This window comes from Eubalaena glacialis, chromosome 17, assembly GCF_028564815.1.
Source record: "Eubalaena glacialis isolate mEubGla1 chromosome 17, mEubGla1.1.hap2.+ XY, whole genome shotgun sequence".
In the NCBI taxonomy this organism is placed as follows: Eukaryota; Metazoa; Chordata; class Mammalia; order Artiodactyla; family Balaenidae; genus Eubalaena; species Eubalaena glacialis.
Genome location: NC_083732.1, coordinates 25,706,195 through 25,722,977, shown reverse-complemented (window position 1 = coordinate 25,722,977; position 16,783 = coordinate 25,706,195). Strand labels below are relative to the sequence as shown.

Below are 16,783 nucleotides of genomic sequence, written 5' to 3'. Positions count from 1 at the left end.
GACTACAAGTCCCATGATGCAGAGCAGAAGCCCGGGCCAATGTTGGCCGCAGTGCCTCCCGGGAATTGTAGTCTTCTCATCACCTGTTGGGCAAACTAGGTACCGTAGTCTCCATTTCTCAAAAGTTAACTTATAAAAATAAAGCTATGGAAAAGAAGGTAAAATTCTTACCACAAAACTAGTTTCAACCTAGGTGCCAAAGACCCCTAGCCCCGCAACTCCTGCCTGCGCCTCTGGGGGCCGGCGCCCTTGCCGTGACGTCACTTCCTGAAGCGGCGGCCCCGCCCAGCCCCGCCCTCCACCTCGCCGGGATCCTGGGCCCTGCGGCCCGGGCGGAGGCGGGCAGAGGCAGGGAGCAGCTGTTTCTGGAAGGGGGGTCACGTGAGGCCTCTCGGTGTGGTGGGTGGAGACGGAACGCTGCGGTTAAGTAGGGTCGGATTTAACCGTCCCAGGGAAGCGCGCCCGAGCTGGATCGCGGAGCGGGCTAAGGTAGGGACCGGGCAGCGGGCGCTGTCCTGGGCGCTCGTGCAGTGACACCTGCGCCCCCGCGGTTGGCTGGCGGCGGGCCGGCTCCCCAGGAGGGTGGGCGTATGCGGCAGGAGCTCCAGGCCAACCTCAGGCCACCGCCAACTCCGCCCGGCGTCTGGGAGGCGCTGGCTGCGCCCTGGGCGGCGGAGGCAGGACCGTCTTGGGGCCCCAAGGAGCTCCGGGAGCGGTGAGTCTTGCCGTCCACCGAGCCGAAGACCCTTGGCCTGATCAGACACCGACCAGACACTCCTGGGGTCGAGCTAAGCCCGGGCTTCTGCACTTTGCTCTCGCCACCGACTTCTCTCGCCCACCGTGTTGCTCAGGCTCGGGACACTTCACCTGCCCTTGGTTTTCCAGAGTAGCACTGAGATGTTCGTCCTCAGAGCATGTCGATGCCAAGGCAAAAGTGGAGACACTCTTAATGAGCCCAGTACGTTTTTCTTATGTTTGGGTAGCGCTCACGTCTTTGCAAGGTCAATGGCTGTATTGGTCTGAGCGCCCCTCGCGCCAGTCCTGCGGCCTCAGGTATTCGAATGGCTAGAGGCGGGGCGACCTTACAGGCGGTGAGGAGGTTGAGATTTCAGACTTTTATTTGCTTCTTTTTGGGGAGGCCATCGGGCGGAACCGAGGAGCGGTGAATCAGCAGCTCAAGTTTCCTGAATCTTTGATGATGGGGAAGGTATCCCAGAGCCACGTGGCTGGGTTAAAAATTTTATTTCAGCATCTGTCAGAGCCTGAGCGGCTTGTTTCCTACCTTTCTCACCAGTAGGGTTGCGTAGATGTAATTGGATAGGCAGACCTCTTGTTATGTGCCATTTCCCCGGTCTGTAGTTATCGCCATTTCTTAGTTTATTAGTTAACAACTTAGTGGTAAAGCTTTTTTCTTTGTATCATTACGAAATTATTCTGAGGCAAGATAAACTCATCCTTTTGACAACAGAACTTACCGAGTATGAGTTTTGAAGATTTGTTACGTACCTGCACTTTATGGCATAGCAGAATTAGTGATGATCTAGAAACTGAAGAATATTTAAACTTTTATTCGTTTAATCTTTTTGGATATAAGTTTAATGTTCTTTGGGGTTTATTTGATTAATGTAATTTGACTAAGTTTTTTTTTAAATCCATTTGATCCTGGGTTTAATAAACCGTTGCTTTACGAACTGTTATTATGTATCTTACAAGGTGTCTAAATTGTTCAGTTTCACTAATTAAATCAGAAGGAAATATGAATAATTCTTCTCCCTTTCTTTCCTTCCCTTTACCCTTCCCTCCCTGTACTGTATTTAGTAGTGTCAGGATCATAAGCAGAGAATAAAGTTTCCGGACGGTCTTTATCACTTTTCCTCTTTCCAACTCATATAGATGAGATCAGGTTACAATGGACGTTATAGAAATCTATCACGAAGAAATAAAGTGGGTAAAAAAGGATCAAGGTCAAGAAAAAGGGTGTGAATACTTCTGCTCTCCTTACCTTAAAAACGGGAGTTCATAGAGATGATATTTTGGGATTAAAGGAGGGGGTTTGGGGCATGTTTTCATTCCAAATAAAGTAATAGAGTGCCACGAAATTAAAAGAAATGGATATGAGCATTCTGGGGTTTTTTTGGATAATGCTCCCGATTAAAGACTAATCTTTCAATATGTTCTTCTCATTTTTAGGTAGTGAATTCCTAAGAAGAAAATAATGGATTGCATATTATTTGTTCTCTAATTGTTTGAACTCAGAAGTGTGCAGGTTTGTTGCAAAAGCCAAAAGAAGATGGCAACTCCTTATGTCCCAGTTCCTATGCCAATAGGGAACTCTGCTTCCAGTTTTGCAACCAACAGAAACCAAAGAAGTTCTTCTTTTGGGAGTATCTCAACAAGCTCAAACTCTTCCAAAGGCCAGTTAGAAGACTCAAATATGGGTAATTTTAAACAGACAGGTGTACCTGATCAAATGGAAAGCACTTCATCTGTCTGTAGCAGTCCCCTCATTAGGACTAAATTTACAGGTGCAGATTCTTCCATTGAGTATTCTGCTAGACCAAGAGAAAGTGAAGAACAAAATCCTGAAACAGTGAATTTGGAAGATAGACCTTCTACACCTATTATCCTGGGTTATGAGGTGATGGAAGAAAGAGCTAAATTTACTGTGAGTATTGACTTCTGCTGTACATCAGTAGAAGACGAAAAATTGATTAACCTGTGTTCTAAACTTGTGTTAAGTGATGTTAGCCTATACTTGTAATTTCTTGAACATAAAATTCAAATGGTTTATACCCCTTAAGTTGTCATGCCGTAGTGAACTTTTGCTTTACTTGAACGAATTTTCACAAACCAGTCACAGCTGTGAAACTAGCACACAAATCAAGAACAGACCATTACAACAGCCTAAAAGCCTCCCCCCATGCTCTCTGTCAGTCAATACCCACTCTCCTGATAGCCTAGATTAATTCTGCCTATTTTTGTACTTTATGTAAGTGGAATTATGGAGTATGTACTCTTGGGTATGGTCTCTTCAGCATTATGTTTGTAAGATTCATCCTTGATTTTGCATGTAATTGTAGGCAGCTCATTTTTATTACTGATGCTATTCCTTTATGTGAATATACTACAATTTATCCATTCTACTGTTAAGGAGCGTTTAGATAATTTCCAGTTTGGACTCTTACAAATACTAATGCTGTGAACCTTTTAGTACTTGTCACTCAGTAAACACATGTACTCATTTCTTTTTGATAGCTCCCTAGGAGTAAAATTGCTGGATCATCTGCCCAGCTTTAGAAGATACTGATGAACAATGGACCAGAGTGGTTGTATTAAGTTATACTCCTTTAAGTAGTGTATGAGAGTTCCAGTTACTCCATGTCTTCCCAACATGTGGTATTTTTCTGTCTTTTTCATTTTAGCTATTCTAGTGGGTAGAATGATACCACATTGTGGTTTTAATTTGCATTTAAGACTTTTTTTTTTGGCCATTTGGATATTCTCTTCTGAAGTGTCTGTTCAAGACCTTTGTTCATTTTTCTTTTGGAAAGCCTTTTCCACTTTGATTTGTAGTTTTCTATGCATTTTGGGCCTAAGTCCTTTTTCAGAACGTGTATTGTGACTATCACCTCTCACTCTGTGGTTTGCCTTTGTTAATGGTGCATTTGATAATCAAGAGCTCTTAGTTTTACTATAGTCCAGTATATTAAATTTCTTTTATGGTTAGCACTTTTTAAAATCTGCCTCGGGCTTCCCTGGTGGCTCAGTGATTAGGAAAATGCTTGCCAATGCTGGGGACACAGGTTCGAACCCTGGTCCGGGAAGATCCCACATGCCGCGGAACAACTAAACCCGTGTGCCACAACTACTGAGCCTGCGCTCTAGAGCCCACGTGCCGCAACTACTGAGCCTGCGAGCCGCAACTGCTGAGCCTGTGAGCCACAACTACTGAAGCCCGTGCGCCTAGAGCCCGTGCTCTGCAAAAAGAAAAGCCACCGCAATGAGAAGGCCGCACACTGCAACGAAGAGTAGCCCCCACTCGCCACAACTAGGGAAAGCCCACACACAGCAGCGAAGACCCAACACAGCCAAAAATAAATAAATAAATAAAATAAATTTATAAAAAAAATAAAATCTGCCTCCTCTTAGGTTACAAATATGTTGTCCTATATTTTCTTCTAAAAGCTTTATTGTTGGACCTTTCACAGTTAGATCTGTAAACCATCTGGAATTGCTTTTTGTCCGTGGTGTGAGGTCAGGGTCAAGACACATTTTTTTTCTCCCTAAAGTCAAATTTTTATTGAAAAGACAACTCTTTCTCCTCTGCATTTACTCTGTTGCCTACGTCATAAGTCAGGTGACCATAAATGTATGGATCTGATTCTGTGTTCCATTTTTCCCTGCTTTACCAATTCCACACTGTCTTGATTACTAAAGCCTGATGATAGTCTTGACATCTGGTAACTTAATTACTCTAGCTTTGCTGTTCTTCTTCAGGATTGTCTTGGCCCTTTGCATTGGGATTGTATTGAATCTATCTAGGGAGAACTGACATATTTACGGTACTAAGTCTTTGAATCTATGAACCTAACCCATTTACTTAAGTCTTTAACTTCTTTTAATAATATTTTGTAGTTTTCAAGGCAGACGTCTTACATCTTTTGGTAAGATTTATTTCTGGGTATGGATGTCGTTTGAGGTTCTTGACATAATGTTTTCTATTTGTTCTTTGCTAGTTTATATATTTTGGTCTCATATGTTATTATATATTTATACATCCAGTGACCTTGCTAAATTAAATTCATTTATAAGCTTGTTCTTTCAAACAGTTAGTTTGTTCTTTCTCTTGGATTTTCTTGAAGTAATGATTTCCTATTTATTTCAACATTTCATGCTGTAAATTTATGATAGTATGGAAGGACCGCCAAGAAAAAAAATACTGAAATAATTTATGAAGAGGCAGTCTTTAGAGTTCACATATTGTAAGACTGATGATATGATGGGAAATCTGCATGGACCTGACTTTTTTGCGAGTGATTTTTGGAAATTATAATAAATTGGTGGCTCATTTCCTTACATTGACCTACCTTCCATACGAAGGACTGAGCATTCGTTGAGGTGACATGTGTGGAAAGTTCATAGGCAAATTTAAGGCAGTGATACATAAATATAAACTCTTTCAAGACAATACAGAGGAAGAAATAAGTGGCAAATATGAAATTAGTCATAGTCATTTATTTATTAATTTGACATTTTTGGAGTACCTGTTATGTGCCAGGCCCTCTTCCAGGTAATGTTGGGACAACAACTCGACTGAGTGAATGAAAGATAGATAAGTATTTTTTTTTTTTTTAATGCTAGTATGTCACATGGTGATAAGTGCTATAGGGAGGAATAAAAGAGGGGAAGGAAATAGAGAGTTTCTTGAAACTGGAGTTGCAATTTAAATAGCGTTGTCAGTCATGGCCTCACAGAAAAGTTGTTAGCACTAAGATGTTAGCATGGGAATATCTGGGGGGAAAGCTTTCCAGACAGGTGGCATAACTGCCAAGACCCTTGTGGCTGACAGGAGAATAAGCAATGGGAAGAGATGTACGAACTGAGGTAACAGGTAAAGGCAAGCGAGTGTGACACCCAGATCAAGTAGAGTACATAGCCTTTATAAGGCCTTTAGATTTTACTGATTTTACTAATTAGTAAAATTTATGAAGTAAATTTATGATTTACTAATTTTACTAATTTTACTAATGAGATGGGAATCTTGAAAAGTTTTAAAAGGAAAAGTCAGATGATCTGACTTAATTTTTTTAAAGGCTCATTCTGGCTGCTGAATTGAGATTAGATTTTTGTGGGGGAAGATTAGAGGCAGGAGGCAGTTAGGTTCCTGAAGTAATCCATGGGAGACATGATGGTGGCGTGGACCAGGTGGTGGAAGAGGCCCTAAGAAGTGATCAGATTCTGGATATATTTTGAAGGTAGAGCCTTGGGACGTGGTAGATGGAGAAATCAAAGGTGATCCCGAGGTTTTTGGTCTAAACAATGTGAAGAATAGAGTTGCCATTTAACTAGATGGCAAATTTTGAGGGGAAGATCAGGATTTGTTTTGGGAAGTGCTAGGTTTGAGATGTTTGTTAGACATCAAAATGGAGACGCCAGGTATGTGTATGTGCATGTGAGTGTGTACACACATATATGTATTTTATATCTCTATATATTCGGTATTGTGTTTAGGGTAGAAGTCTAAGCTGGAGTTACAAGCTTGGGAGTCTTAGGTTTGTAAAATAATTTTACCTTGGTATATTTCTTTAAATTGATCTCTTAACTGAAGAAAGTATTAGGACAAACTGGCAAGATCTTATATAGAGTGTCAAGCCTTTGAAAAGTGTTTAAAAACAAAAAGTGACTAGGAGGGGTGGTGAGTAGGATCGGGAAAGAGTCGTGAGGTGGACTTCTTTGGTAATGTTTTGTTTCTTGCTCTTGGTACTAGTTACATGGTGTGTTTACTCTGAAAATTCATTAAGTTATATACTTAAGATTTTTGCACTTTTCTGTATGTATCTTATGATTAGTGTATACATCTACATTTGTTGTTGTTTACTTAAAACAGGGAGTACATAACAAGATAGACAGTACAAAGTAGTACATACTAAGTTTCAAATAAAGAGTAGAGACAATAACTGCTATTAGAACATAGAGGAGGCAATGATCAATACTGTCCATAAAGTTTTCATTGAAAGCACTACTTAAACAAGTAGAAAAGTAGGAGAGCTTTCTAGAAAAGATAAAATGAAAACCTCTTTGTTTTTCCTAGAGAAACAGGAGTGTTTAGGGACCACTGTAAAGAGTGGCTTAGTTAGAAAAGGGCCCATTTTTTAAAACAGGAAAATAAAGTTGGTATGTATTATGTATAGATAAACCTAATTATCATATGAAGTTGACTTATATCACGCATCAGTTATTCATAGCCAAAAGTTTTGAAGTCAGTTTATCCCTTTTGTTTGAATTAGTAACTCCTAAAAAGAATGTTTTCTTTGTATCCCCTTCGTGACTATTTTTACATCAGGGCTGTCTGGAGACTTTACAGGGTATCCAAATAATTTTCTGCCTCACCTTTAAATGTTATAAAGATAAATTACTTATGTTTTACTTCAAAACAAAGGGATTCATCCTAACCCTTGCTGACTCCCTTCAAAGCTGAAAAAGAAGTCTGAAAGGGAGAAAAATCAAATGGTAAGGATGATCTACAGTCCCTAAATAATGAATTGTCTCTAGATCATCCAATAGGATTATGATATGAGTCATATTTGTAATTTAAAATTTCCTAGTAGCCATGTTAAGAAAAAGTAAAAAGAAACTGGTGAAATTATATTTAGTAATGTATTTTGTTCAACCTAATATACTTAAAATATAATTTCAACATGTAACCAGTATATAATCATTTGAATGATGTATTTTTACATCTTTTTTCATACTGAGTCTTTGAAATCTGGTCTGTATTACACGCACAGTACATGTCAATTTGGACTAGTCACATTTTGACTGTTCTATAGCCATGTGTGGTTAGAATGCAGATCTGGAGCTACAATTGAAAGTTACTGCACAGCAGACTTTAAGAAAAAAAGTTACTCTTTTTAAGAGAGTTTCACTCATTCAATAGATAGTTACTAGGTACTTTTTATATGTCATGTATATAGTTTAGCTCAAAACACTGTACCAAAAACTACCAGGAGATGTTTCTCTGAGATTGTTATAAATAGTACTTCCAAAATTATACTTATAAAAAATAGGATCTAGCTTTTTCTTATATGCTTTTTAAAATATTGACTTGCTTCAACCAAGTTTTCTATTCAATAGCCTAGATAATTGTACATCATTATATAAATGTAAACTTTTATCTAATATGGGTATTTTTTATCTTGTATTTCAGCCTTGAAGATTAAAACATCTAATTTATTTGAAAACTTTGCTTGACAGTTACTGAGTTTAAAAATTAAATTGACTGTATAAGACAAGATTATTCAAAGTTTTTTCAAGTATGATTGATTCTTCTATTAATTTTAGAATATATTAGCATAAACTATATTTTGGAGGCTGATAAGTTTATTTATTATTTGTGTGCAGCAAAAAAGCATTTTGCCTCAAATATGTCAGTCATGTTTCTTAAGAAAAAATCTTGCTTTTGGTACCTACATTTGATTATTTGAACATTTGATGGTCTAAATAATTTCTGATATTTTTTATATATTAATTGTTATGATCTGGGTTGTCAAGTAAAAGTTTTTAAATTATTTGGTTTGAATTTTTAAATATTTTTACATAAATATATTTTAAAACTCTCTGTTTCTCGCTGTCTCTGCATAGGTATATAAAATACTAGTAAAGAAGAGTCAAGAAGAAAGCTGGGTAGTTTTTAGAAGATACACTGACTTCTCTAGGCTTAATGATAAAGTAAGTACTTTAATAAATCTAAAACTGACTTTTCAGTTTTGAATTATCTGTTCCTGGAGTTCTGCTGTTATATTTGTGTTTTTTCTTCCTTGTTAATTATTTGAGTGAAGTCAAGTCTTTGCTATTTCCAAACAAAATTAACTGTTTCATTTAACTTTAATAGTTCGAAGTCCCGTCTCTATGCATAACTTCCTTTTATTGGAAACAAAAAATTATTTTTAATACTAAAAATGTGAAAACCTTAAAATTGACAACAGAGATATAAGTGATTATTTATATAATCTTGTGAGTTTGAAAAGATGTATATGTATAATAAGACCCCCTAAATCATATGACTACAAAAGAATGAACAAGAAAGAAAAATTTAGCACATTGTGTTAGTTTTCTATTGCTGTATAACAAATTATCACAAACTGTGGCTTAAAACTTACCTGTTCATTATCTAGAGATTTGGACTGCTCAGCTGGGTTTGCTGCTTAAGATCAAACAAGGTCAAAATCAAGCTGTTGGCTTGACTGGCCTCTTACCTGGAGGGTCTGGAAAAGAATCAGCTTCCAGTATCATTCTGGTTGTTGGCAGAGTTTGGTTTCTTGTGGTTGTGAGACCAAGGTCCCTGTTTCCTTGCTAGTTGTCAGCCAAAAGTTGTTCTTGGCTCATGAAGACTGTTCTTCAGCCCTTGCACATGGCCCTTCCATCTTCAAAGTCAGGAAGAGACAGTCAAGTCCTTCTTGTGCTTTGAATATCTCTGACTTTTTCTGTCACCAGCCAGGAAGAAACCTTTACCCTTCTAGAGCTCATGTGATAAGATTAGGCTCACCTAGATAATTTTCCTTTCTTAAGGTCAACTGAATAGTAACCCTAATTGCATCTACAGAATCTCTTTTCCTGTGTAAAAACAAAACACAGAGGCAACACCAGGGGCAAAGGTCATAGGGCCATCTAGAATTCTACCCACTGCATAGACAAAGACGATAATAATAAACCTCAGTACATTAAGTACCCTTAAAAATAAGTAACAAAAAAAAAATAGAAAATTCAGCAAATGATATGAATGGGGTAATCCACAGAAGAAATATAAATGACTAATAAGTTACTATCACAAGTACTCCAAGAAAAGAAAATTAAACAATTTTTCACCTGTCAAGTTGACAGGCTTTAAATGGTATTATCCATTGTTGGAAACATGAGTCTTCCTAGAGGACACCCTAAAGCTGAGCATAATTTTGACACAATCACATTTCTGGGATTTATCCTATATAATAAATTACGGATATGAGCAAGATTTAGCCCTAAGGATACTTATCATGATGCTTTATGTATTGTTGTTTTCTTTGTTCATGTTTTATTTTGTTTTTAATAGTTAAAAAATTAGAACCAACCTAAAATTCCAACACTAGGGAATTCATTGAGTTAATTGCAGTAAGAGTTCAGTAGAAAAACAGCAGCTGAGGCGTTCACAGAGCTGGAGAGAAATCAGGTGGGGCAGGTGGGGGTAATTGGTATTTAAGAAACCAAGAGAAAGAGCATTTTTCCAAAAGAAGCAAGTGATTTATGATACTTCTGAGAGGCCAAGTAAGCTGAACTTGGACCACAAATTATTCCCTAATTTTGACATATGTTTAGTAGAGGAAACTTTACTGGTCCTATTCTTTCCCATCTGCCACCTCCCCTCACCTTCTTCCTGGACACTCAGAACTTCTCAAGTTGGTATATTCTTAAAATGTTTGGTGGTGGGAAACTCCATTTATGTGACTTTGCAACTGCCCGGATGCCAAAAAGTTTCTACCATTTCTGAAAACCTCAATTTGAATGAAAAGGTAAAATATAAAATGCTAAACTATTTTATCCTTAATTAAGGTACTGTTAAGATGACTTTTTGCAACATGTCAAAATACTTAAAAGTATTATTTCTAATATATTTCTACCATTATATGTAAATTTTATTTTCTGTTTCTGAGTTCTTATATTCACGATTTAAAAACCTGTAATTCTTTACTTCTGTTTATTTTTTTTTAATGATTAAACAAACAAGAAGACCAAAGTAATTCATGAAGTTACCAGATACTTAAGTGGAATTCTTAGCTTTTTTATGAAATTGTTATAATTTTTGTTCATACAGTTTCTAATAGTTTCAATTTTGAGCTATTTCATCCTTTATGACTTCTTATTTTTCTTTCCAGGACTCAAATATTATTTAGTGTTTACTTCCCTTTGTCTCTCTAGATTCATCTTTGTTGCCAAAATATTTATCTTAGGCAAGCTGAGATTTAGATAGCTCTTAAGCTTTTGAAGAAAGATGTTAGTAGAAGTTTAATTTGAATCTAGTAAATATCTCCTTGATACTCTGAGTTGGGCACTTAAAATTGATAAGTGTCTGTGTCAGTCTTCTAGGTACCAGCAAGAGCTCCACCCATCACCTGATTTTACTGGCAAGAATCAAAAATGTGTGTCAAACACCAGCAGCCACACAGTTTAAATGGTAGTTATTATTTTTATAATTGTTAAAAATAAAGTAAAATCTTAGGATCTTTCATTTTATAAAACCAATCATGAAGTATTTGTGAAATGAGTAGTTTGAGTTCAGCACTGTGCTAGGAATTTGGTATTATATAGAAACTATATAGATCTGATTTCTAACGTTGAAGAGTTTATGTTTTCCATTTATCTATACTAGGAGGAAAAAAATAGTCAATTGACAATATGAAAATTATTTAACATACTGAAAATAACACTGTTTAGAAAGAAAATTTTCTGTAGAACGCTAGTCTTTTTTTTATTCCTCTTTTTTTAATCTCCTGGGTTATAATCTGGCTTCAGCTTCTCTAGGAGTTTTTAAGAGCCTCTTCTGGGAAAGTGAGAGGGCAAAGTCATGAGCAAGATCTGGAACACATAGAACTTTTCAGAATTGAGACATCTGGCAGGGTTGTTGGGCAGGCTGGTGATGAATAATTTGCAGAAATATGGCCATGAGAGTAGGGTTTTCTCTATATTCTACTTAAAATCTCACTATTTTCTACTTCCAGGTTGCAGAGTAGGTCAAAGCTGAGTATTTCTGTGAGGTAAAATGATTATTCTCAGTTGGAATTAGAATTCTCTTAGAATTCTCTCGATTCTAAGTCTTAGCTGTACTAAGCAGAGCACACAGCAGAGCATAGGGAGGGAGCAGAACCATTATAATATCACTGTCAAGACAAGCCAAGCTCATATGAAAATCTGGGCTAAGCTCAACCAAGCATTTGATCCTCTCATTAAAAAGAAATTCAGTGGTAATCCTCAACATGTCTGTCTCTTGGGTCACACTGTCCTGAACTGTCCTGAACTGATTGACATCAGGCAGTTCATAAGTAGTGTCCTAAGTTTGCCTTTTACTGTCTTTCTGGGGTTTTTTTCACTTTTTTCCTTTGTTGGATTTTATTTCCTTTATCTCATGTCTTCTTTCTTGAATTACTCTTTCCTTTTAGTAGAACTAATCCCCTAGTAGCTTCTTGAGGAAGATTACATGGGATGTGATGTCTTTCAGACCCCACATGTCTAAAAATATTCAGTTTTCATACTTGGTTGAAATGTGGGCTAGGTATAGAATTATAGATTGGAAATTTTTTTTTTCAGAATTTTGAAGACGTTAAGCTATTTTCATCTTGCTTTTAGTGTTGTATTACCCTTGAGAAGCCCAAAGCTATTCTTGCTCCCGATCATTTGTACGTCACCTGTTTTTTTCTTCTTTAGAAGTCTGTTGAATCTTCTCTATGTAATTAATCTGAAATTTCACAATGACTTTTTGTAAAGTTCTTTTCTTTCATTATCTTGTACACTCTGTGGGCAACCCATGTGTTTCAGATCAGAAAAATGTTTTTGAACTGCTTTATTAATGAATTCCTCCCTTCTGTGTTGTCAGTTCCCTCTTTCTGTAAACTTTCTTGTAAAACAGACATTTGGGCTGGTTCCAGATCTTTTCCTCCTCTTTCTTTACTACCTTTTTCTTTTTTGCTATTTGGAAGGAGATTTCCTTATTTCTTTCTAAAACCATCTTTTTTATTCTCTGAATGTCCCTGTTTTTGGTCATTTTATTCTTATTTCTTGAATGTAGTATCTTAATCCATTGAGTGTATTAGTGATTTTTTAATTTGTATTTTTATTATTTTATGTTTTTTTCTCCTTGTGCTGTCTGTGTTCTCTGAGTTACTTTTTTCTGTTTGTCTTTGTCTTCCATGTTAAGTAATAGTGTGTAGTAATTCTTTCTGGTTGTCTGGTCATGATTAAAAGTTGGGTACTAAAAGCTGATTGGAATCTCTTACTCCAAGGGTGAGGCTTATGTTGACTTTAAGATTCACTGTATAATGGGGAAGGTGGGCTGTGCTGGAGAACTTCTGATGTCAGGATCTTAAGGTCTTTCCTGTTGGATTGATCAGACTCTCCAGAGAAGTGTTTTCCAATCTCCTGCCTTGTGCTGCCAGTTTGTGAGCAATTTGAGGTCTCTGTAAGTATAAACCTGGTATAAATTTTTCTACACTTTGGGTTTTCTTCACTCTCCTGAGTCAATTTCTACTCTCCTCTCTAATTTTTGGTTTCCAGTATGTTGTTTTATGTTTTTTTTTCTCTTCACTGTAGTTTTAGCAGGGCTGCAGAAAGAGAGAATTAGATGAGTGTACTCAGTTCTCCAACTTAATCCGAAAATTATGTGCATTACTTTTTTAAAGGCTTTTTTATGGAAACATCAAATGCCTATTATGATGTCATTTCACAGGAAATCTATTAATGTTTAATTTAATGAAATATAAAAACTAGCCTTTACTAAAGTTATTTCAAGCTAACGTATAGTCCCCAAATTGTCCTTTGTTCAAAATAAAGTTATTGAGTAAGCACTCATAATATAAACACTTTGTGAGGGCCCAATTGTGGAACAACTCACTCTTTTCTGAGGATTATTTTTTTAGGGGAAAAATGTCTAACCATGCATGTGGACATATGTGACATTTAAATTTTAAAGCTTGAAATTAATAAAAAGACTATTTTTATTTTCTCCTTATGGCTTTTATTACTTGCATTGCAAACACAGTAAATGACCAGACTCCAAGGCCAAAATTATCTGTTTACATCTTGAAATCAAATCAGGGTTTCCAGTAGAAAAATATAGACAGAATTTATGTTCTATATTTTTATTTAGCATTTTACCCTGTGAATTTTCTCTTTTGCTAGTCGTTTTTCTTACATTGTGATATTTTGTCTTATATTTAAGTATAGAAATTTGAACAGTACATGATTTCATTTCATTCATTTATTGAACATAGATTGTTGGCTGCTTGTAATGGAGCAGGCATTATGCTAGACACTGGGGGTGCAACTATGAATAAGACAATCATTACAATGTAAAACAATTCTAAGTCTTAGCTGTACTTTGGACTTCCCTGGAAAACTTTTTAAAATTACAATGCCCAGGCCATATCCCAACTAATTAAATGCAAATATATCAGAGATAGGACACAGTCATTGATACAAGATCCTCATTAATTATCCTCAGAAAAGAGGGAGCTGTTCTACAATGGAGCCCTCACAAAGAGTCTATATTATGAGTTCTTACTCAAAGTTCCTTGGGTGATTCCAATGTGCAACCGAGGTTTAGAAGACTGGTCTGGTAGAAGAGTCCAAAATTAAATAAATGTTACTTAATTTACATCGTGCTAAATGTCATTTAAAAAATAAATTAATGATTTGAGAATGTGTGGCAGATTGTCTTTTCTAAAAATGTATGCAGCAATATTCTCAGTCCCATATGCTCTTCCAGAATCTTGCCGCTGACTATCAAGAAGTAGAATCTGTTTCCTCTCCCCCTTGAACGTGGGTGAGCTCGTGACTGATCTAACCAATAGAGGACAGTGGAACTGATGCTGTGGGATGATGAGGCTAGATCATAAGAAGCATACAGCTTCATCCTGGCTTTCTCTCTTGGGATGCTCCCCTTTGAAACCCAGACTTTATGCTGTGAGAAAGTCCAGGATACATGAAGAGGCCATGTTAGGCTTGTGACTGACAGCCCCAGCCAATGTCTCAGCCACCAAGCAGCATGATCCAGTATAAATATGTGGGAATGAACTTCAGTTGCTTCCAGCTCCCAACTTCAAGTTTCCAGCTGAGGTTCTAATTCATTGTGACAAAACAACCCATCCTCACCATTCCCTGTACGATTTACCAGCCCACAGAGTCCATGGCCTAATAAATGGTTATTTTACACCACTGAGTTTTGAGGTAACTTGTTATCCAGTTATAGTCACTTGATCAGAGTGTATAAAGAGAAATCTAACCGAGCTTAAAAGGTGGGAAAGTCTTTCCTAAGAAAGTAAAATTTAAGCCAAATATGCAAAATTGATCATAAGCCAAAATGTAAAAGCTAAAACTATAAACATCTTAGGAAAAAACATGGAAGAAAATTTTTGTAACCATGGAGTGAGCAACGATTTCTTAGGTAGTATCTAAAAAAGCATAAACCATAAAAGAAAAAAATGGATGAATTAGGTAACATTAAAATTTTTTAAATGTGCTCTGTTAAGACTGTTAACATGAAAAATCAAGCCACAGTCTGGGAGAATATATTTGTCATACATATATCTGACAGAGGCCTTCTGTCTAGAATATATAAAGAACTCTGACAACTTAATCAAAAGACAAGTAACGCAGTTTTTTTAAAGCAGAGAGTTCAGAAGATTTTTTTTTTTTTTTTTTGAAGTAAACTAAAGAACCATTTTGGGTTTTTTTGTTGTTGTTTATTTATTTATTTATTTATTTATTTATTTTTGACTGTGTTGGGTCTTCGTTTCTGTGCGAGGACTTTCTCTAGTTGCAGCAAGCAGGGGCCACTCTTCATCGCGGTGCGTGGGCCTCTCACTATTGCGGCCTCTCTTGTTGCGGAGCACAGGCTCCAGACGCGCAGGCTCAGTAGTTGTGGCTCACGGGCCTAGTTGCTCTGCGGCATGCGGGATCCTCCCAGACCAGGGCTCGAACCCGTGTCCCCTGCATTGGCAGGCAGATTCTCAACCACTGCGCCACCAGGGAGGCCCCAGAAGGTTTAAATAGATAATTCACCGAAGAAGATATGCAGATCCAAGCACATGAGAAGATACGTAACACCATTTGTCAAGAGAGGAATGTAAATTAAAGCCACAATGAAATACTACTACACACCCAGTGGAATGGCTGACATTAAAAAGACAGGCAGTGCCACGTGTTAGCAGGGACAGGGAGCAACTGTAACTCCTATGCATACACAACTGGTAGAAATCAAGAAATAAAACAACCAAGGCATAAAAAGCATAGCTGAATTTGATTCTTTTATTGTAAGCTTGTTATGTGAATAGTTTCACATAGTCAACAGGATAGATTTTGTAGAATTCATATAATTGAGTTGAACATTGTATCTTCTTTTTTCTTCTTTTTCAGTTAAAAGAGATGTTTCCAGGCTTTCGATTAGCACTTCCACCAAAACGCTGGTTTAAAGATAATTACAATGCCGACTTTTTAGAAGATAGACAATTAGGATTACAAGCGTTTCTTCAAAATTTAGTAGCTCACAAGGACATTGCTAACTGGTATGTAACAAATTGAATAACAGGTTATAACTGCATTCCAATAATTGGTTTAAACTAAAGAATAAATCTAGGACCATATATATTCAAGCACAAAAATATAAGGTAGGCGTATTTATCTCTAATAAAGCACTAACTGTAATTTTCTTGCCTTTTTTCAGCAAGGACTTTATTTGGTGTTTGATTTATATTAACACCTCCAAAAAGTCAGCAGAGTTGAAAATTCAGTGTGCCATATATTCAAACCACCCAGCTTTAAACTTGATTTTAGAATTTTAGTAATAATTTAAACAGAGTGGCTCACATATTGGTAGATTTTTAGTTAAATTACACTATATAATTTTGATGATAATATTTATATGTCTCCAAAGTAATGCAAAAATATGAAAATTGTGAAGTCAGGTTAATTTATACAGAGGGTAAAGTGAAAATACCAGAAATCATTAAAAAGGGAAAGAAAGGACCTATATGAGTTTTTTGTATCTGAATATATTTACAAGAAAATTGCTATATGATTTAATATCATCTGGGTATCTAATTTTGGAACTTACATTATCAGATAAATTAGAGCCATTTTGAAAAAAATTAGAGAGCATTTACAATGAAGCAATAGCATATTGTATGGACACCTGTGTCCGTAACTATCTTTAGCAATTTTTCACATAAGAATGGAAAACAAATAAGAAAACTGCCCTTACTTTTTTCACCCTTTTTTCTTAGTCTTTCTTTTATGTATATCACCTTATATTACACATGTA

At 36.6% G+C, this 16,783-nt stretch overlaps 1 protein-coding gene across 1 annotated transcript in view; it reads left to right on the top strand.

Moving 5' to 3' along the window:
- The first annotated feature begins 414 nt into the window (after window positions 1-414).
- SNX16 (sorting nexin 16) overlaps window positions 415-16,783 on the top strand; it is a 34,992-nt gene continuing 18,623 nt past the window's right edge. The window contains exons 1-5 of the mRNA XM_061171808.1: window positions 415-489; window positions 2,191-2,438; window positions 2,526-2,665; window positions 8,362-8,448; window positions 15,880-16,028. Coding sequence (XP_061027791.1) covers window positions 2,291-2,438; window positions 2,526-2,665; window positions 8,362-8,448; window positions 15,880-16,028 — 524 coding nt within the window. The 5' untranslated portion in view covers window positions 415-489; window positions 2,191-2,290. The remainder of the gene's footprint in view (window positions 490-2,190; window positions 2,439-2,525; window positions 2,666-8,361; window positions 8,449-15,879; window positions 16,029-16,783) is intronic.